We start from the raw sequence: 23,786 nt of genomic DNA on the forward strand, positions 1-23,786 counted from the left end.
TTAAACCAGCAACAATAATATGAGACACTGTATTCCCCTGCCAATTCTCAAAATCTTGTTTTAATAGTAACAGTTTTAACAGTCTATGGCATAGGTGATGTTATGTTTACACAATTACATGAATATATCTAACATAAGTGCCTAAGAACAGTGATATACACACAGATTGCATTATCAAGTTTTGTGGACTTACACAAATATATGTCAATAGAAGGCATGGTTACTTGTCTTAAAACAACTACTTAAAATAGCACCTGTTGTGAAAATTAAAAGTCAGGACATGCGGGGGCCAAACAGCAATCGGTATTGTAACTGTAAACTGTCGAAGCTGCATTGGTAAAGTACCGGAACTTTAAGCGCTGATAGAAAGCACCGAAGCTGAAATCATTATTGGTACAGAAAGCTGGCTGAAGCCAGAGATAAATTCTGCTGAAATTTTTACAAAGGCACAGACGGTGTTTAGAAAGGATAGATTGCATGCAACCGGTGGTGGCATGTTTGTCGCTGTTAGTAGTAGTTTATCCTGTAGTGAAGTAGAAATGGATAGTTCATGTGAATTATTATGGGTGGAGGTTACAGTCAACAACCGAGCTAGGTTAATAGTTGGCTCCTTTTACCGACCTCCCGACTCAGCAGCATTAGTGGCAGAACAACTGAGAGAAAATTTGGAATACATTTCACATAAATTTTCTCAGCACGTTATAGTCTTAGGCAGAGATTTCAATTTACCAGATATAGACTGAGACACTCAGATGTTTAGGACGGGTGGTAGGGACAGAGCATCGAGTGACATTTTATTGAGTGCACTATCCGAAAATTACCTCGAGCAATTAAACAGAGAACCGACTCATGGAGATAACATCTTGGACCTACTGATAACAAACAGACCCGAACTTTTCGACTCTGTATGTGCAGAACAGGAAATCAGTGATCATAAGGCCGTTGCAGCATCCCTGAATATGGAAGTTAATAGGAATATAAAAAAAGGGAGGAAGGTTTATCTGTTTAGCAAGAGTAATAGAAGGCAGATTTCAGACTACCTAACAGATCAAAACGAAAATTTCTGTTCCGACACTGACAATGTTGAGTGTTTATGGAAAAAGTTCAAGGCAATCGTAAAATGCGTTTTAGACAGGTACATGCCGTGTAAAACTGTGAGGGACGGGAAAAACCCACCGCGGTTCAACAACAAAGTTAGGATACTACTGTGAAAGCAAAGAGAGCTTCACTCCAAGTGTATACGCCGCTAAAACCTCTCAGGCAAACAGAAGCTAAATAATGTCAAAGTTAGCGTAAGGAGGGCTATGCGTGAAGCGTTCATTGACTTTGAAAGTAAGATTCTATGTAGCGACTTGACAGAAAATCCTAGGAAGTTCTGGTCTTACGTCAAATCAGTAAGTGGCTCGAAACAGCATATCCAGACACTCGGGGATGATGATGGCATTGAAACAGAGGATGACACGCGTAAAGCTGAAATACTAAACACCTTTTTCCAAAGCTGTTTCACAGAGGAAGACCAAACTGCAGACCCTTCTCTAAATCCTCACACAACCGAAAAAATGGCTGTCACTGAAATAAGTGTTCAAGGAATAGAAAAGCAATTGAAATCACTCAACAGAGGAAAGTCTACTGGACCTGACGGGATACCAATTCGATTCTACACAGAGTGCGCGAAAGAACTTGCCCCCTTCTAACAGCCGTGTACCGCAAGTCTCTAGAGGAATGGAAGGTTCCAAATGATTGGAAAAGAGCACAGGTAGTCCCAATCTTCAAGAAGGGTCGTCGAGCAGATGCGCAAAACTATAGACTATATCTCTGATGTCGATCTGTTGTAGAATTTTAGAACATGTTTTTTGCTCGCGTATCACGTCATTTTTGGAAACCCAGAATCTACTCTGTAGGAATCAAAATGGATTCCAGAAACAGCGATCATGTGAAACCCAACTCGCTTTATTTGTTCATGAGACCCAGAAAATTTTAGATACAGGATACCAGGTAGATGCTATTTTCCTTGACTTCCGGAAGGCGTTCGATATAGTTCCGCACTGTCGCCTGATAAACAAAGTAAGAGCCTACGGAATATCAGACCAGCTGTGTGGCTGGATTGAAGAGTTTTTAGCAAACAGAACACAGCATGTTGTTATCAATGGAGATACGTCTACAGATGTTAAAGTAACCTCTGGCGTGCCACAAGGGAGTGTTATGGGACCATTGCTTTTCACAATATATATATAAATGACCTAGTAGGTAGTGTCGGAAGTTCCATGCGGCTTTTTGCGGATGATGCTGTAGTATACAGAGAAGTTGCAGCATTAGAAAATTGTAGTGAAATGCAGGAAGATCTGCAGTGGATAGACACTTGGTGCAGGGAGTGGCAACTGACCCTTAACATAAACAAATGTAATGTATCGCGAATACACATAAAGAAGGATCCTTTATTGTATGATTATATGATAGCGGAACAAACATTGGTAGCAGTTACTTCTGTAAAATATCTGGGAGTATGCGTGCGGAACGATTTGAAGTGGAATGATCATATAAAATTAATTGTTGGTAAGGCGGGTGCCAGATTGAGATTCATTGGGAGAGTCCTTAGAAAATGTAGTCCATAAACAAAGGAGGTAGCTTATAAAACACTCGTTCAACTTATACTTGAGTATTGCTCATCAGTGTGGGATCCGTACCAGATCGGATTGACGGAGGAGATAGAGAACATCCAAAGAAGAGCGGCGCGTTTCATCACAGGGTTATTTGGTAACTGTGATAGCATTACGGAGATGTTTAGCAAACTCAAGTGGAAGACTCTGCAAGAGAGGCGCTCTGCATCGCGGTGTAGCTTGCTGTCCAGGTTTCGAGAGGGTGTGTTTCCGGATGAGGTATCGAATATATTGATTTCCCCTTCTTATACCTCCCGAGGAGATCACGAATGTAGAATTAGAGAGATTCGAGCGCGCACGGAAGCTTTCATACAGTTGTTCTTCCCGCGAACCACCCGCGACTGAAACAGAAAAGGGAGGTAATGACAGTGGCACGTAAAGTGCCTTCCACCAAACACCATCACCATTGGGTGAGTTGTGGAGTATAAATGTAGATGTAGAAAATACTGTCAGCATTTACTTTATTAGGTCTTAGTCACTACTCTTTATCCATATTCTGACTAGAGTAATCTAATTTTTCTTATTTAAACTATTGTCAATGTTGTGGTTGGCAGGAGAGCCAACCGTACGGTTAAAGGAGGCCGATATGCACACGTTTTAGCTCACGCAGGCTGGCGTGAGGTCTGGAACATGACAAGGGAATTAATAGCTGGTGGAATACTTAACTTTAATCCATTAACGGAGAATGTCGCTCTTTGTGGTACATGATTCACAATATCAATAGTACGGATACTGGCGCCTTGCTAGGTCGTAGCAAATAACGTAGCTGAAGGCTATGCTAACTATCGTCTCGGCAAATGAGAGCGTAGAAGTCAGTGAACCATCGCTAGCAAAGTCGGCTAAACAACTGGGGTGAGTGCTAGGAAGTCACTCTAGACCTGCCGTGTGGCGGCGCTTGGTCTGCAATCACTGATAGTGGGGACACGCCGGTCCGACATATACTACCGGACCGCGGCCGATTTAAAGGCTACCGCCTAGCAAGTGTGGTGTCTGGCGGTGACACCACAGTCATGATGTAACTCTGATGTGTGAAATGCAGCATGTGTGGAGCACTGGTCCGATGTAAGAGCGCGCCTGATGGCCCTAATCTGATGAGGTTAAATAAATAAATAAATAAAAATAATTAATACAAACATACAGGTAGCCGTACCGTAGGTGCAACCACAACGGAAGGGTATCTGTTGAGAGGCCAGACAAATGTGTGGTTCCTGAAGAGGGGCAGCAGCCTTTTCAGTAGTTGCAGGGGCAACAGTTTGGATGATTGACTGATCTGGCCTTGTAACAATAACCAAAACAGCCTTGCTGTGCTGGTACTGCGAACGGCTGAAAGCAAGGGGAAACTACAGCCGTAATTTTTCCCGAGGGCATGCAGCTTTACTGTATGACTAAATGATGATGGCATCCTCTTGGGTAAAATATTCCGGAGGTAAAATAGTCCCTCATTCGGATCTCCGGGCGGGGACTACTCAAGAGAATGTCGTTATCAGGAGAAAGAAAACTGGCGTTCTACGGGTTGGAGCGTGGAATGTCAGATCCCTTAATCGGGCAGGTAGGTTAGAAAATTTAAAAAGGGAAATGGATAGGTTAAAGTTAGATATAGTGGGAATTAGTGAAGTTCGGTGGCAAGAGGAACAAGACTTCTGGTCAGGTGACTACAGGGTTATAAACACAAAATCAAATAGGGGTAATGCAGGAGTAGGTTTAATAATGAATAGGAAAATAGGAATGCGGGTAAGCTACTACAAACAGCATAGTGAACGCATTATTGTGGCCAAGATAGATACGAAGCCCACACCTACTACAGTAGTACAAGTTTATACGCCAACTAACTCTGCAGATGACGAAGAAATTGAAGAAATGTATGATCAAATAAAAGAAATTATTCAGATAGTGAAGGGTGACGAAAATTTAATAGTCATGGGTGACTGGAATTCGGTAGTAGGAAAAGGGAGAGAAGGAAACGTAGTAGGTCAATATGGACTGGGGCAAAGAAATGAAAGAGGAAGCCGCCTGGTAGAATTTTGCACAGAGCACAACTTAATCACAGGTAACACTTGGTTCAAGAATCATAAAAGAAGGCTGTATACATGGAAGAAGCCTGGAGATACTGACAGGTTTCAGATAGATTATATAATGGTACAACAGAGATTTAGGAACCAGGTTTTAAATTGTAAGACATTTCCAGGGGCAGATGTGGACTCTGATCACAATCTATTGGTTGTGACCTGTAGATTAAAACTGAAGAAACTGCAAAAAAGTGGGAATTTAAGGAGATGGGACCTGGATAAACTAAAAGAACCAGAGGTTGTACGGAGTTTCAAGGAGAGCATAAGGGAGCAATTGACAGGAATGGGGGAAAGAAATACAATAGAAGAATAATGGGTAGCTTTGAGGGATGAAGTAGTGAAGGCAGCAGAGGATCAAGTAGGTAAAAAGACTAGGGCTAGTAGAAATCCTTGGGTAACAGAAGAAATATTGAATTTAATTGATGAAAGGAGAAAATATAAAAATGCAGTAAATGAAGCAGGCAAAAAGGAATACAAACGTCTCAAAAATGAGATCGACAGGAAGTGCAAAATGGCTAAGCAGGGATGGCTAGAGGACAAATGTAAGGATGTAGAGGCTTATCTCACTAGAGGTAAGATAGATACTGCCTACAGGAAAATTAAAGAGACCTTTGGAGAAAAGAGGACCACTTGTATGAATATTAAGAGCTCAGATGGAAACCCAGTTCTAAGCAAAGAAGGGAAAGCAGAAAGGTGGAAGGAGTATATAGAGGGTCTATACGCAGGCGATGTACTTGAGGACAATATTATGGAAATGAAAGAGGATGTAGATGAAGATGAAATGGGAGATACGATACTGCGTGAAGAGTTTGACAGAACACTGAAAGACCTGAGTTGAAACAAGGCCCCCGGAGTCGACAACATTCCATTGGAACTACTGACGGCCTTGGGAGAGCCAGTCCTGACAAAACTCTACCATCTGGTGAGCAAGATGTATGAGACAGGCGAAATACCCTCAGACTTCAGGAAGAATGTAATAATTCCAATCCCAAAGAAAGCAGGTGTTGACAGATGTGAAAATTACCGAACTATCAGTTTAATAAGTCACAGCTGTAAAATACTAACGCGAGTTCTTTACAGACGAATGGAAAAACTGGTAGAAGCCGACCTCGGGGAAGATCAGTTTGGATTCCGTAGAAATATTGGAACACATGAGGCAATACTGACCCTACGGCTTATCTTAGAAGCTAGATTAAGAAAAGGCAAACCTACGTTTCTAGCATTTGTAGACTTAGAGAAAGCTTTTGACAATGTTGACTGGAATACTCTCTTTCAAATTCTGAAGGTGGCAGGGGTAAAATACAGGGAGCGAAAGGCTATTTACAATTTGTACAGAAACCAGATGGCAGTTATAAGAGTCGAGGGGCATGAAAGGGAAGCAGTGGTGGGGAAGGGAGTAAGACAGGGTTGTAGCCTATCCCCGATGTTATTCAATCTGTATATTGAGCAAGCAGTAAAGGAAACAAAAGAAAAATTCGGAGTATGTATTAAAATCCATGGAGTAGAAATAAAAATTTGGAGGTTCGCCGATGACATCGTAATTCTGTCAGAGACAGCAAAGGACTTGGAAGAGCAGTTGAACGGAATGGATAGTGTCTTGAAAGGAGGATATAAGATGACCATCAACAAAATCAAAACGAGGATAATGGAATGTAGTCGAATTAAGTCGGGTGATGCTGAGGGAATTAGATTAGGAAGTGAGACACTTAAAGTAGTAAAGGAATTTTGCTATTTGGGGAGCAAAATAACTGATGATGGTCGAAGTAGAGAGGATATAAAATGTAGACTGGCACTGGCAAGGAAAGCGTTTCTGAAGAAGAGAAGTTTGTTAACATCGAGTATAGATTTAAGTGTCAGGAAGTCATTTCTGAAAGTATTAGTATGGAGTGTAGCCATGTATGGAAGTGAATCATGGACGATAAATAGTTTGGACAAGAAGAGAATAGAAGCTTTCGAAATGTGGTGCTACAGAAGAATGCTGAAGATTAGATGGGTAGATCACATAACTAATGAGGAAGTATTGAATCGGATTGGGGAGAAGAGAAGTTTGTGGCACAACTTGACCAGAAGAAGGGATCGGTTGGTAGGACATGTTCTGAGGCATCAAGGGATCACCAATTTAGTATTGGAGGGCAGCGTGGAGGGTAAAAATCGTAGAGGGAGACCAAGAGATGACTACACTAAGCTGATTCAGAAGGACGTAGGTTGCAGTAGGTACTGGGAGATGAAGAAGCTTGCACAGGATAGAGTAGCATGGAGAGCTGCATCAAACCAGTTTCAGGACTGAAGACCACAACAACAACAACATGTATAACATATTTTAAAGTCAACTCACTTTAAAAATATATATGGTCCTATTACTAAAAATACATTACTGAAGTTTTGAAACCGTGTGGACTGGAAATGAAGTTTCATGCTTCTTGAGTGTAGGGGAATTAGGCAAGGTCCTAATGGAGGTGGTTTGCTGTTGCCTTCCTCCAACAGTAATGAGAATGAATGATGATGATGGAGACAACACAACAACACCCAGTCATCTCGGAGCAGGTGAAAATTCCTGACCATGCCGGGGATCGAACCTGGCACCCCGTGCTCGGGAAGCGAGAATGCTACTGTGAGCTGCGGATGTAGTCTGGACTAGGTAACAAAATAACAGAAATAACTGAAGGATGGAAAAACCTAGCAAAATGGGTAACACTTTATGCGGATCTGCCCACATTAACACCTCGAAGTGTATATTACTACTGCCTGTCACAAATGATCGCATGAAGTTACAAAGCCAATTCAACAGTCATTTGTCACAGTGTCCACTGTGGCCATCCCCCCCCCCCCCCATTTCCCCCCCCCCCCCCTTGTCTTCCAAACAACATGCCTTGCTCCACAGAACAAATGGCCACACACAGCACATACAGACACTCACTAGCATTGTAGAACTGATGGGTTCAAGCCATTCTTCCATCTGCACATATCACAATAACATCTTCCACAGTGGGATGTTCCGAAACTAACTACTAAATGTCAGGAACATCGTTTGCTGTCACAGGAACTTGGAAATGGGACATGCCATCCTACAAATCTCATGTCACACTTCAATACCATGTGTCCGGCAAGGAGATGCTGAATTTCTATTTGTCAAGTGGTGGCAGGAGAACACACCTATTAAGCTATTTAAATTTGCAAGCTTTTACAGCAAGATGATCCTTCTTCTGGCAGAAGAGGAACACTCAGCACTGTAGGAAAAAGACTGGTATGGTTTAGGAAATGGGATAGAGTTTGGAAAAGTCACCCAGAAACCCGTGTCAGGGGAGATTTAATGGCTACGATGATAAGGAAAGTCTGATTGTTGGGGACAACACCGGACAACATTTGAAAACCTGAGAGCTTAAAGCTAGACGCTAGTGTAATATGCAAAACAGATATTACTGCCAAAACATCGTGCACGAGTTAATAAGAATGGAAAGCTAAGTGCATTGTATGTGGTAGAGGTACGGGTGACGGTGATGAAAAATAGACAGGTCAGAAAACGAAGGCTACAGAAAACTAAAAATGAGTGAAGAACAGAATAGTTACTGTGAAGAAATGTTGAGACAGAAGGAGTTAATGTAAATTTAGGTCAGGTGGGTGGCTAGAACTGAGGAAGTGTTGTAACACCAGTTACCGTCTGTGAAGTCCTAAGAAACTGGTGTCTTCGGGAGGAATCCAGATGGCACGTATGGTGAAACAGGCACCAAGGTCACGATTGCCATGTCTTAGAGAATATTCTGCACCACAGTATTGTGTGTTGCCTGTATACACCCTCTTCCTATGACCATTCATCCTGACTGATTACTCTTGTTTTGACAGTGCATGTTTGGCAATTACAGGACTGACATAGGTGGTGGTAGGGGGGTACGCAAGGCAAGCCTTACAGGGGAGACAATCACAGGGGAAGGACCCATAACGTACGGGGATGGGTGTGGTGCGGAAGGAGTATAGGGTCTGACAAGGAACTGTGGAGATTGGGAGAGTGATAAAAAGCCATTGTTGGTTGGTGGGGAAAAAGTCAGACAGAATGGACCTCGTTTCAGGGCACGAGTTTAGGAAATCATAGCCATATTGAAGTAGCTGATTAATACATTCAAGACCAGGATAATACTGAGGGGCAAGAGGTGTATCCCTAAGTTGTTTTTTGGAGGGATCAGCAGCATTAATTTGGTTGGTAGATTTGGGAGGAGGGGACCAAACAGCAAGGTCATCGTTCCCACTGGATTAGGGAAAGGTAGGAAAAGAAGTCGGAAGTGCCCTTTCATAGGGACCATCCTGGCATTCGCCTTTAGTGATTAAAGGAAATCATGGAAAACCAAACTCAGGATGGACAGTCACAGGTTTGAATCTATAGCGTCCCCATTGAAATAATAAGAAAAGACTTAAAAAACAGTATTTATAAAGAAGAGACATTTAAAAATTGAATAATATACATTTTTCTCATGTATCCGTATTATAATAATTTCTCAGTGTAAGTTTCAAGGGCAAAGAAATATAACAAATTGATCTAAAGAGTTCACAAGATATGCTCTTTTGTTAATTTTTTTAGTCATCTTCACTTCTTCTCTTGTCTTGGTTCGTGTAGATGGACATCTTGCGAGTGCTGGCAAATGTAAGCATATTTGTACTAATTAAGCAGACAATATATTGATTTAATATTATTGTTCACTTTTAATTTGTAAGAGGTGATCCCAATTTCATGTCTGCCTTCCTTGAATTAACCTGCATTTGAGTAATTTACAGTGCAACAATCGCAGCGGACGATGCAGCCAACGACACCATTACGTGGCGATATTAACATATAAAAATTACCAGAAGCGAAAAACTCATCAGCTATTAACATAATATACATTTTTCTCCACAGCTGCCCGGCGTTGCAGAAAATACGTAGCTTTAAGGTTCTTATTTTCAGTACAACAACCGAGAGCCAGAGCCAAGACTCTGACTACAATGCAATGGTTAACAGAGGTAAGACAAAATACTCTCGCGTGTGTGTGCGCCACAATTGTAATTAATAACTAAAGGTTTTTTGCATTAACGTGAACTGACTAGCCAAGGAAATTAATATGAAAGTTTATTCCAGTGTTCAACTTATATGCTCATGTTTTAAGATTCAGGGAGTCTTATGTCATTAAAGTAACAATTAATTACCATTGAAGATTAATATTGTTAAAAAAGAGACACCTTCACAAAAGCATTTAATTGCAAATCAAAATTGAATGAAATACCATTTCGATTAAGGCCCACCACGTAAGTGGTGTGCCTCCAAAGCCAAAGCTGTATAGAAGCGAAAGTTTGACACAGGAAGGACGGCAACTGTCAAAATGTAACAGAAGTATGTAAACTGACTTTCAGTGAGGACGAGATCATCAAGCAAAGTGGCACAGGATTTGGAATAGAGCCATGTGACATTTAATTGGGAGAATGTATTTAAAGATTCCAAGAATTTTAACAGGTCAATTTCAATATGGGTCCATAATACAAAGATGTCATCAATGTATCTAAACCAAACTATGGTTTGAAGGCTTCTCATGGTTGGCTTAGAAGGGGCTTTCCTGGGATCTGAAAGCCTTCAGCTCCTGGTCTGATTTAGATACATTGTTGACATCTTTTTTGTAAGAATCCATAGTATGGCTGACCTGTTAGAATTCTTGGAATCTCTAAATATGTTCATCCAATTAAGTTTCACAGTGTCCTATTCTGAATCCCATACCACTTTCCTTGATGTTGACCTCAGAATTCTGTTTACACCCACTCACAAACAACAATACTTATAATTTGACAATTACCGTCCTTTCCATGAAAAACATTTCCTCCCACATAGCCTTAGCAGTCGGAGCAAACACTTTTCTTCAGACGCGGAGTATTTACAGCAACACACCACCATTCTCAAGTATTTACCCCACCAGCCAAGTTCAAAAGCAGATTTCTCGGGCCATCACATCCAATCCTGGTATTGCTGATCCCTCCAAAAAACAACTTAGGATTACACCTCTTCTCACTCAGTATTATCCTGGTCTAAATGTATCAATCTGTTACATCAACAAGGCTATGACTTCGTAAAATCTTGCCCTGAAATGAGGTCCATTCTGTCCAACATTTTGTCCATCACACAAAGAATAGCCTTTCATCGCCCTCTTAGTCACGATAACATACATGTCAGATGCCTGCCTCTTCTCCACCCATTTTCCTACCTTGCAGCTCCTACTACTGCGACTGTTCCCACTGTAAGATTTGCCCCCTGTACCCCACTACATTCACCTCTATCAGCCTTGTAACTGGCGAAACACATGCTGCCAAAGGGAGAGCCACCCATGAAACGACACGCTTTGTATATCAGCTGTTACGTAAACACTGTTCAGCCTTTTACATTGGTATTACAACCACCAAGTTATCAATTAGGAGAATGGGCATAGGCATAGGGTGTATACCGGCATCGCACAATATCCTGTTGCAGAGCATGTTTTACATTATGGCAATGATAACATCGATGCCTGTTTCACCACACGTGATATCTGGATTCTTCTTCCAGACACCAGTTCCCCAGAACTCTGCAGGTTGGAAATGGCACTAAGATATGACATCAGTTCTAGCCACCCATCTGACCTTAATTTATGTTCATTTCTTCAGTCTCGACATTTCTTAGCAGTAATTATTCCTTCAATCACTACCTTTTAGTTTCTTATGTCTATTTTCTTATCTGTCTATTGCCCACCTCTACCAGATAGAACGAACTTAATTTTCCACTTTTATTAACTCATGCACAATCTTTTGGCAGTAATCTTTGTCTTGCATATCACCCTAGCATCCAGTGTTAAGCTCTCAGGATTTCAGATCTTGTTGGGTGCACTCCCCAACAGTCAGCCTTTCTTACTCATCCCATCTGGTAAGTCTCCTCTGACATAGGGTTCTGAGCAACTTTTCCAAACTCTCCCCCTTTCCTAAACCTTAAGAGTCCTTTCCCTTCAATTCTCTTCAGTCCATCTGCCAGAAGAAGAGGCCATTGGCTCAAAAAGCTTGCAAATTTAAATACTTTTACATGTTTGTGTTCTCCTGCTGCCACTCAGTGAGTAGGTTTTTATCTATCCAATTACATTATATTTTCAAAAATTGATTACTTTTGTCAGATCTATATTTGGTGTGACATTTGGCAGCTTGCTATAAATGTGTAAAAATGTAAATTAAAGCCGATGAGCAGGAAAAATGGATCTTTAATATTCTAATACAGTATTAGTGGTACGCTGATTGACAGAGATACTTTGATTTAAAATCAGGGCATGCCATCATAAGGCGATATGAAATGCGACAAGCACATGGGGTCACTAGTAAAGATGGTGAATGGTCGTATTCCGTTTATTTGGAGAATTTTAGGGTAGTGAAGCTCATTTATAGTACAGACCACATACAGGACACTTTTGTGACCCATTCTCAAATACTGCTAAAGTGTTAGGGATCACAGAAAGTCAGATTAAAGGAAGATATCAAAGCAATTCAGAAGCATGTAGCTATGTTTATTACTGGTATGTTCAATCAACACACAGATATTATGGAAATGCTCTGTAACTCAAATCGGCATCCCCATAGGGAAGATGATGTCCTTTTTCATGAAACATTATCGAGAAAATAAATATGGAGATAAATTACTTTATTTTTTCCAATATTAAGACCAATTTCTGGCTAACACATGCCCATCATCAAGTGTATTGTTACTGAAATCAAGCAAGAGATGACATTAAGGAACTCCTCCTCCTCCTCCTCCTCCTCCTCCTTCTTCTTCTTCTCCTTCTCCTTCTCCTTCTCCTTCTCCTTCTCCTTCTCCTTCTCCTTCTCCTTCTCCTTCTCCTTCTTCTTCTTCTTCTTTTATAAATGTTTGTAACCATAAGGTAATGGATACAATTGAGAACTATATTCACTAAAATTCTTCTTGCAGATGGGCTAGTTGCACTAAAAAGTATAATGAATGTCACAGAACAGTGGCGACTGGGGAACTAAAAATACAAACAGAGCCTTTGTAGATGGAGAGGCATAATGCGAAATAACAGGTTGAAACTTAGTGCAACCACAAGTGGTAGTGGTGGTGGTGGTGGTGGTTAGTGTTTAACGTCCCGTCGACAACGAGGTCATTAGAGACGGAGCGTAAGCTCGGGTTAGGGAAGGATTGGGAAGGAAGTCGGCCGTGCCCTTTCAAAGGAACCATCCCGGCATTTGCCTGAAATGATTTAGGGAAATCACGGAAAACCTAAATCAGGATGGCCGGAGATGGGATTGAACCGTCGTCCTCCCGAATGCGAGTCCAGTGTGCTAACCACTGCGCCACCTCGCTCGGTGCAACCACAAGTGTCACGAGCTGGGCGGAGTGGAGGTGACTGCCACAAATGAGAGCAGAGTAAAGATGGCACATGCAGAGAAAGGAAGTAAATAAATGGTGGAGCAATACTATAGCCATCTATTAGGATGACCTGTTGCGAAAATGACTAGCCCAGATGTTCACACCAATTGACAATCTTTACTAGCTGAGAAAGCACATTACAAAATGATGTAAATGACGACAAAGGCACATAAAATGTAAAAAGACAGACTGCAATTTACTGTAAAGAGAACATGTTAAGTTGCACACAGGCACTTAAAAGACACTTACATAAAGCTTTCGGCCACAACCTTCATCAGTAAGAGAGACATACAGACAACTCACATTCAAAAGCAAGCACATCTCACGTACACATGATGGCAAACATTTGACACCGGAATGCTCATGGTATTCCAGCTCGAGATGCTGGAGTTAGTGGTCATGTGTGGGTGAGGTGTACATCTCTCTTTACTGATGATGACTGTGGCTGAAACCTCTATGTAATTGTCTTTTAAGTGTGTCAGTCTGCAACTTAATGTGTTTTCTTTACAGTAAGTAGCAATCTGTCTTTTCCTACACTGTTGATATTCCTACCTGGAGTTTCCATTGTTTCAAATGTAAAGAGGTATGATAAGACAAACATGAAATTGACCATTTAAAAAAAATGCACAGTATACTTCCTCAGCTTACATTTAGGATTGTCAGTTGAGGTGAACAGACAGAGTAGTCACTTTCACTCCCCCTTGCAAACGGTTACAGCAGCGCTCCACCGATTTAGTAACTTACCTATTTACTCCCCCCATCTGCGTGAGCAACTCGGTGCCATCCTCTCACTTGTGGTGGTCGTCTCTGCACTGCTTGCTCCTGCAAAGCTCACGGTCATTGGATGCGACACGATTTTCAACCTCTTACTCTACATTATGCCTCTACATCTATATAGGCTCTGTTTCCATTCTCTGCTCTCCAGTCGCCAGGGTTGGGTGACATTTCTTATATTTTTTACTTCAACTAGCCCAATCACAGGTAGAATTCTAGCTAGGATAGTTCTTACTGGTATCCGCTGTCTTATAAAAGCCTTTTACAACTGAAGGGATTTAACTACATACGAGGCAGCAGAAAAAGAACTATATATTTTCAAATTGTTTACAAAACAACCTTATCCCCTTTAAAATACTCTCCATTACAACTAATACATTTGTCCCACCAGTGCTTCCACTGTTTGAAACATTTTTTGTAGTCATCTTTAGAAATAGCTGAGAGCTTCTCCCTCGTTTTTTTCTTGACTTCGTCAGTGTCATCAAATCAGTGTCCTTTCATCCCCTTTTCACGCTTGGAAACAAGAAAAAGTCGCACGGAGCCAGGTCAGGTGATTAAGGTGTGTGTGAGGCAGTGAAACCGTGCCATTTTTAGTCAAAAACAGAGATGGCTGGGAGTGCAGGTGCCTTGTCTTGGTGGAAGAACCAAACTCCTGTCTACCACAAAATCACTGAACCTAGCTCCAAGATAACCAACTAATCTCTGATGACAGTTGAGCAATTGTCTATTTACTGTCTGTGAGCAAAAGTTCTACAATTTTTTCAATATTTTTTGGTCAATTCTGGCAGCTGATGGACGTCCAGAATGAGATTTGTCATCAATCGACATTTAGCTATTTTTAAATTAAGCAAACCAGCCATACACTCAAGTTTTTCCCATAGTGTCATCTTGGTAAGCTGTTTTTAACATTAAAACAGTTTCAGCAGCATTTTTACTGAATAGAAGACAAAATTTCACAGCTGTACGTTGTTCACTTAAACTTCCCATAACAAAAAATAAAACAAGAACAAAACAGCAGTATCAAAAAGAATCACTGCAGATGAACAGTACAGGCCAGTTCGACAACACAGTTGGTACTGAATAGGCAATGAGTTGCACAACACACACCTAGTGGCAGAAATGCGCACTACACAAGCCCTGCTCACAGCAATGTTACTCCAGATTTCTTATACCCTCCCATATTTACAATAATGCTCAGTTGTGGATGTTTATCAAACAGAATTACTACTGAGAAAGTTTAAAGAAGCAGTATTTCTGACTGCTGCAGATCTATCCCACTGCACCTCACGTAAGGACCACAGAGTAAAGATAAGAGACATTGACGCTCCTACAGAAGTATACAGACAGATGTTTTTTGCTTCCTCCATTTGGAATTGGAACAGAAAAAGAACTGACTTCAAGTGGTACGAGGGACCATCCACCATACATCCTTTGTGTGTGGATCTCGATGACAGTGGCAGATATTGTCGGAAGCTAAGGTTCCGGTAGAGAACTAACACAACAGTTAATGTGAGAGGTGCTGCTACACTCACATGTGCTCAATGAAGCTGCTCTTCTGCAGGTAGACCTTCCCACAGGTGCCGCAGCTGAAACGGCTCGCCTCTGGCCGCTCGGTGTGGCGTGCCTCTACGTGTGCCCGCAAGCTGGAGCGCGACGAGTACCGCCGCCGGCAGCGGTCGCAAGCGAACGGCTGCGGGTCCGCGTGTCGCGCCATGTGGCGGTCCAGGGTGTCCTTCCGCTGGAAGCGGGTCCCGCAAAGTTCGCACGAGTACCTTGGCTCCTGCCACACCAGGAAATGTAAGATAGTGTGGCATCTCCACTTCCTCTGGTGTCACTTGTACAGTTAATATGTACTAAGCTTTAATTTTTCTCAACTTTCGCTAAGTGGTGCACTACATATGTAACACTTCTGGAAGGCATGATGTCGGCAACTATTCTGTTTAACCAAATTGCAAGGGGGTCTGCCCACCCACCAACCCCCTCCCCCCCCCCCCCCCCCCCCCCAAAAAAAAAAACTGTTAAAAGCTATATATTTTCAAACTATGTATCAAACAGCCTTATCCCCTTCAAAATACTCTCCATTACAGTATTGGTTAAAAACAGTCTTGGCTGCAATTTTAGTTTTTTATTTTTCAACTATGCGTTTTGCCTTATTTAGGCATCTTCAGGTTATCTTTTCTAGATGAACGCAAGAGGCACCAAGATCTGCATAACATGTTCCTGTTGACAGGAGTGAGTAACAGTAAGATGGGGGCTCAGATAATGCGCCAGTACTGGCACATGACCCCATCTTACTGTTACTCGCTCCTGTCAATGGGAATGCGTTATGGAGGTCTTGGTGCCTCTCACATTCATCTAGAAAAGATAACCTGAAGATGCCTAAATAAGGCAAAACGCGTCGTGAAAATAAAAAAATAAAATTGCAACCAAAACTGTTTTTAACCAATACTGTTAAGAGCTGGTTTGCTGTATGCCACATATGGATTGGAAGAACTCTCCATTACAACTAATACATTTGTCCCGCAGGTGCTTCCACTGTTCAAAACATTTTTTGTAGCCATATTTAGAAATGGCTGACAGCTCCTCCCTCATTTTTTTCTCGACTTGTTCAGTGTTGTCAAATCGGTGTGCTTTCATGCCTCTTTTAATGCGTGGAAGTAAGACAAAGGCGCACGGAGCCAGGCCAGGCAAGTAAGAGGCATGGGGCAGTGGGACCATGCTATTTGTAGCTCAAACCTGTGTAACAGAGATCGCTGTGTGTGCAGGTACATTGTCATGGTGGAAGAACCAATCTCCTGTCTGCCACAAATCAGGTCCATTTTGATGAACAAGATAACCCATTAATCTCTGACAGTTGATCAACTGTCTGTCGAAGGTCTGTGAGCACACGCTCTCGAACGTTTTCAATATATTCGTCAATTCGGGCAGTTGATGGATGTCCAGAATAAGGCTTGTCATCAATCGACATTGACATTTTTAAATCGAGTAAAACACTCATACACTTGATTTTTTCCCACAGCATCATCTTGGTAAGCTGTATTCAACATTAAAACAGTTTCAGCAGCATTTTTACCGAGTAGAAAACAAAAATTTCACAGATGCACATTGGCCATTTAAACTTGCCATCATAAAAAAATGAAACAAGAATAAAACAGCACTAGCAAAAACAATCACTGCAGATGAAGAGAACAAGCCAGGTTGACGACACAGGCGGCATTGAACTGGCAATGAGTTGTATTATATATGCTTAGCGGCAGAAATGTGCATTACAAAAGGTCCACCCATGGCAATGTTGTTCCCTTTTTTTGTGCATACCCCCTTGCATGCACCAAATTTCAGAGAATTGTCAAAGCTACAATATTAATTTTCTTGATTAGTTGATGACTTTGAGCACTGGAACACTGACAGGAATGGCGGACATGATGAAAAGGTGAAAGCTAGATATTTTAGACATGGTAGGGACGAGGCGGAAAGGAGAAGGCTGCAAGCAACTGAGGAAAGTTTACTGATTTTACTGATGTGTAAATGAAGAAAGAAGACAAAAGGGAGTGGCAGTTGTTGTGAGGGAGGTTCTAAAAGATGAAAGATAGAGGATAAGTGACAGTATGATGGAGATCACAATAATGAAAAGGGAAGAAGTACGGAGATCAGATGTATGATCCTGAAGTGAGTCACAAGAAAAGCAAGACTTTGGAAGAGCTACAAATGCAGTCAAATTGACAAAGGATAATAGTCAAGGGAGGCGTGAATGCAAAAGTAGGGCGTGAAATACAAGATTATTAAAATGTTCTGGGAGCAGAAGGATTGGGAAGTGGAAATGGAGAAGGAAAGATATTGCTGGAATTATGCAAGAGAAATGGTTCAATGATAGGTAACTCAAGGTTTTGGAAGAAAGAGAGCTTCAAGTGGTACAGTAGGAATCTAGTGTAGAAATCTTTGGTGGATTACATGCTCTATGACTGGCAAACTAAGAGGACTGTAACAGATATAAAGGTACCATCATCTGAGGCACTGGATAGTGGCCACTGGCTACTAGGGATGAACACGAGAATCGTGAAGGAATGGAAGAAGACAGAGAACTAGGAAAGGAGTATCAGGGCATGGAAACTGAAGTCAAGAAGGAATACCAGGAGAATATAAGAGAAAGGTTACCAAAGACTGAACTAGAAACAGGAAAAGAGGAATGGCGACAGTTTAAAAGTGCTATGGTAGTAGACACAGTAGCTATATGTGGAAGGACAAGTAACTGAAAACGGAGGAAGGAGACACCACGGTGGAACGAAAGAGCCAAGGAGATAGTCAGAAGGAAGAACAAAGCCTTCAGACCGTGGTTCCGAGTAATGATTGAATTAGCAAGACAGAACTAAAAGAAAAGGAAGTAAGAGGCAAACAAGACAGTGACTGAGGAGAGAAGAAAGTGGATGGAAGAATGGACAAAGATGGAGGAGGAAGATAGCTGAGGAAATAAGAAAGTGCTATATGGAGTGGTCAAAAGTAGGAGGAGAGGTTTGAGAGCGCATGCAACAATGACGGACAGAAATGGGGACGAGGTTAATAACAAAGAGGCACTGAAGATAGTGTGGAAGGAGTACTCTGAGCATTTGCCAAATTTGAATGGACTTGGAGATGAGGAGGATAATAGACTAAAGGAGGTAGAAGTAAACTCTGGTACAGGGGGGACCTGACATGGAAAAAATGGAAATGCCACTACACAAGATGAAAGGAAGAAAAACACCAGGTATGGACGAAGCAGCTGTCGAAATGGTGAAGACAGCACAGTTGGGTTCGATTTGGGGAGGAGACCAAAAAGCAAGGTCATCCATCTCATCGGATTAGGGAAGGATGGGGAAGGAAGTGAGCCATGCCCTTTCAAAGGAACCAATCATCCTGGCATGTGCCCGGAGTGATTTAAGGAAATCACAGAAAACCTAAATCAGGATTGCCAGACGCGGGATTGAACTTTCATTCTCTCGAATGTGAGTCCACTGTGCTAATCACAGCGCCACCTCACTTGGTGAAGGCAGTAGAGGAGGTTAGGAAACAACAGTTGTATCTTGTGATGAATGTGGTGTGAAATGAGAAGAGTCCAGAAGATTGGAAGAGGGCATTAGTTGTCCATAACATTCAAGAAAGGGAGGAGAAAGATTTGTAGAAACTACAGGGGAGTCACATTGATACCACACTGTGTAAAGGTATACCAAAAGATCCGGAGGAGCAGAATCTGAACAGGGTTTGAGCAGCAGTCGATAGCACCTGTAGAAGAAAGGTCTGGGAAGCACTAGAAAAGAAGGGAATGGAAAAAAGAGACAACAAGCAGAGTGGAGGAGATGCACTGTGGACGTTCAAGTTGCATGAAAGTGGGAAATGAAGAGGCAGATGGGTTCCAGCAAACGAGTGATGTGAAACAGGGTGGTGAATTGTCATGAATTGAGCACCAAAGTTTTCTCAATGTTTCAAGGTGTAATACTGCACTGATGGTTTCACCTCTGGGAAGGAACTCAACAAGCAGAAAACGACTAAAAAAATGGTGTTCGGCAGTGCAGGTCTTCCCTGGCAGCAACTTCCTACGAAGAATGCATAGAAAAGTTGGTTTTCCATAACAACTAATGTGTGAACAATGGGGAAAACTATGTAGAAAAATAGTTTAAGAAATGGTCTTTCTTGTAACAATAAATTTAGTGTGAAAAAAATGTTCTTTAGAGTTTTTTCCAGTACAGTACTTACTTTCCAGGCATGACTCATATGTACAAGGTGCAACCCAAAATATCCGAGAAATTCATTGTACCAGTCAAACCAGTATCAGTACAATATTCTGCCGCAAGATGTCTTCAGGTACACATTTTAGGCACTATGGCACAAGTGTTGTGTCATCTTTGGCGGATGCAGTTGGGAGTAGTTGTGGTGCACATCAGGACATGTTTCAGTGCTCCTGAAAACTGTGAAATGGATAATGTGAAGGAGTGACAGATTTGCATCAAATTGTGTTTCATGTTGAAGAAAACTGCGGCTGAATTTCACCAGGTGCTGACAGAGGCATTTGGTGAGAACGCATGAAGTCAAGCGTGAACATTTGAGTGGTTAAAGCACTTCAACGCTGAGAATCTGTGGAAGATGACACACATTGGTGGTTGACCGTTAAGATGCACAACACTGGAAATTATCACGGAACTGCGTGACGTGAGCCACAAAGATCGTAGGGAGACAATTCACAATGTTTGTAACAGAATTGGGCAACCATACGGTGCGTGTCAACGAATCCTAGCCAATGAACTAAGCATGAGACGAATTTCAGCAAAGTTTGTCTCTCGCTTTCCCAGCATCGACCATCAAAACTTCCAGGACCCAGATGTGCACTGAGTTGCAACAAAGAGCTCGAGAGTTTCCAAAATTCTTATCCCGAATCATAACAGGTGAGGAATGTGGGGTCTACAGTTATAACCCTGAACTAGAGCAGCAATCGTCACAATAGAAAACCCCGTCTCCTCCGAGGCCAAAAGAAGATCAACAAGTTTGCAGCAATATGAAGTTGATGCTGATCATTCTTTTTTGACATTCTGGGGATAGTGCATAAAGAGTTTGTTCCACCTGGTCAGACTGTCAACAGGCAGTTTTACTGCAATGTTTTGAGGCTGCTGAGGGAGAAAGTTAGGCCCAAATGTTCAGAGTTGTGGAAAAAGACCAGTCGGTGCACCATTACAATGCACCTGTGCACACCTCACATCTTGTGGTAGAACTCTGGGCAAAAACGACAGGCAACAGTCAATCAACCTCCCTACTTGCCAACAGTGTGAGTTCTACCTGTTTCTGAAGACATTTTGACTCGACTAACGACATCCGAGTGGAATTGCAACAGATCCCGAACACCTTTCACCATACGGGCTTCCAGAAGCTCTACCAAAAATGGGAACAATACCAGGTTCATTGCATACTATGAAATGAGTTGAATCTCATCGGGTGGTATCAATCGGATCATTTACCCATTTTTCCATGTTTGGATAACTGAGTGTAGGATTTTAACAATTACATTGCAGCTGACCATTGATGTGAATTCTTGACTAATCTATCAACAACAATGGCGTGTTGGAGTGAGCGCAACCAGCAAATCACATTGTCAGTAGGTGTGTGATTCTTGTGTTATATTCATATAGTCAAAACAACAGTGCAAAAATTTCTGCTGGCGCCTGTTACTTCCGAAGTGTAATTGGTAAGTTACTGCTTGCATATGAACGTTTTAGGTGATACAGCTTTGTTTATTTGTGCATTGCTAATACTGCTTAGAAACTATGCACGCCTAATGACAAAATTGTATTTTCATAGGGTGAATCCGATAATGCAAGTATGCGAAAAGGTTCTGGGACCAACACAGAAATCTAACTACAAACCAGAATTTCTTCTAAATGTGGTCAAAGCTGTCAAATCAGGAAAATTAAGCATCTGGAAAGGTTCAGAGCAATACACAGTTCCATATACCACATTAAATGAGAAAATCAAGGAAAGGTACAAATACAAAATAGTCAGCCAACCAGTGTTAACCATTAGTGAGAAAAGAAGCCTAGTTGAAGGATTATTGTGTTGTGCAAAATGGGGGGGGGGGGGGGGGGGGGGGTTCCTCTGAGGAATAAAGGTGTTAGGGACATTGTACAGGCATATCTCAATTGAGTAGGGAGGATTGAAAAAAGATTTTGTGACAATCGACCCCCCTGCATACGAGCGGGTAAAATCTTTTCTGAAAAGAAATAAAGAACTAACAGTTAGAGTAAGTGAGCATATGAAGAGGGCAAAGGCAGAAGTTACCCGAGAAACAGTGACTGATTATTTTAAAAGCCTTGAAGTGACCTTCAGTGGTGTCCCTCCCTCTAACATTATAAACTATGACGGGACAAACTTTTGTGACGATTCTGGACAAGTGAAAGTAATAATGAAGAAAGGCACAAGACAGCCTGAAAGAACAGTGTATAGTTCTCAGTCAAGTGTCAGTGTGATGATAGTAGCAGCTCCCAAAAGCTCAGTGCTCCCACCATACGCAGTTTATATGGCAAAACATGTCTACAATACTTGGACTGAAGAGGGTGTAACTGGTGCAGGTTAAAACAGAAATCAAAGTGGTTGGTTTGACCGAAAAAACTTTGAACAATGGTTTGTTGAAATTGTCTTGCCTTATGCCTGGCAATTTAGGAGACCTAAAGTGATTATAGGTGACAATCTCTCGAGTCATCTGTCATGTATCGTGATTAAACTGTACCAGGAACAGGACATTAAATTTGTGCTTCTACCCCCTAATTCTACTCATTTGTGTCAGCCACTTGATGTGAGGATTTTTAGATCTTTAAAACTTGCTTGGAGAAATGTGTTAGATGACTGGAAAACGAAGAATAGAGGAGTAGAGCCAAAATTCAAATTTCCTAGGTTGTTGAAAAAACCTTTGAAAATATAGCTTTCAAGTCCAAATCAAATGTAATATCTGGTTTCAGAAAGCAGGAATTTTTCCTTTCTGTTCTGATAAAGTCATTTCACAGATTCCAGAAGCAACTGATAACAATGCACATGGCACTGCTCATCAGACGTTTCTTGGGCAGCAGCCTTTGAAATACAACTGAAACAGATTGGATCTAATGAAACAAAAGAAAAGCCACAACAAGCAAAGTGTTTAGCATTAACTCCAGGAAAAGGAATTGTTATCAGCGACTTCAATGAAAATGATAGTGATGGTGCTGCAAGCAGAGTCCTTATCTGGAACATCTAACAGTGGTTCAGAACAGCACAAGTCAAATGAAAATAAAGAACTGGACAAGGATAAGGATAAAGATTGGGATGAAATTCAAGAAAATGATTTCACTATAGTAAAATTTCCTATGGAAAAAAGGTTACGGTTTTTTATTGGTAAAATTGAAGGCATCTCTAATGGCACCTATGAAACGACATTTCTGAGAAAGAAAATTCCTGACATAATGTTTATTTTGTCTTTCCAGAAAATGATAATGCAACTGGTAGAAAGAGCGCAAATTATTAAAAAACTTGTTCCAGAACATAGAAGGCGAGGTAAATTTATTTTTGAAGGGATAAATGATTATGACATACTACTTTTCATATTGATTATGACAACAATAACTAAAAATTAATATTTGTTTGTCAAATTCCATGAATGCAAGTGTTTTTGTAGCAAAAATCTCAAGTTTAATGTGCTTGTAAAAATTTGCTTAGTCTAGAATTGTAAAATTTTGTTGCAAGTACAGCAATATATTTCTCAAAAATCAAAATAGTGGTCGGATTCACTCCACTGGAAGTCTGATTCTGTTCCCGCATACAAAATATAATGGTGTCGGATTTGCCCCAATTTAGGAGGTGAAACCGATCAACAATGAACTTAAAATAATAACTGCACTTATAAACTAAAAATAATGTAATACATGAAAATATTGTTATCAACGTTGTGAAATTAACATATAGAATTTTTATTCCAATATCACAACAGTAAATGGATAAAACTAAAAAAAAAAAAAAAAAGTGCCATTTTTGATTGGATTCACTTCATTTTACAGTATGTGCTCAAGGTGACTACTTTAAAGGAGATGCACGACATTTTGACATAAGTATAGTTTTCTGCTTTTTACAAAGAAATTCTTGAATATTTTGGGTAGCACCTCATATACAGGGTGTTACAAAAAGGTATGGCCAAACTTTCAGGAAACATTCCTCACACACAAAGAAAGAATATATGTTATGTGGACATGTGTCCGGAAACGCTTACTTTCCATGTTAGAGCTCATTTTATTACTTCTCTTCAAATCACATTTATCATGGAATGGAAACACACAGCAACAGAATGTACCAGCGTGACTTCAAACGCTTTGTTACAGGAAATGTTCAACATGTCATCCA

The 23,786-nt window shown here is 41.2% G+C and overlaps 1 protein-coding gene across 2 annotated transcripts in view; it reads right to left on the reverse strand.

Annotated features, from left to right (window-relative positions):
- Positions 1-23,786, reverse strand: part of LOC126293430 (zinc finger protein ZFP2-like) — a 76,554-nt gene that overhangs the window by 16,154 nt on the left and 36,614 nt on the right. For both annotated transcript variants that reach the window (XM_049986654.1, XM_049986655.1), the window contains exon 10: positions 15,440-15,687. In XM_049986654.1, coding sequence (XP_049842611.1) covers positions 15,440-15,687 — 248 coding nt within the window. The remainder of the gene's footprint in view (positions 1-15,439; positions 15,688-23,786) is intronic.

The sequence above is a fragment of the Schistocerca gregaria genome, chromosome 10, assembly GCF_023897955.1.
Source record: "Schistocerca gregaria isolate iqSchGreg1 chromosome 10, iqSchGreg1.2, whole genome shotgun sequence".
NCBI lineage: Eukaryota > Metazoa > Arthropoda > Insecta > Orthoptera > Acrididae > Schistocerca > Schistocerca gregaria.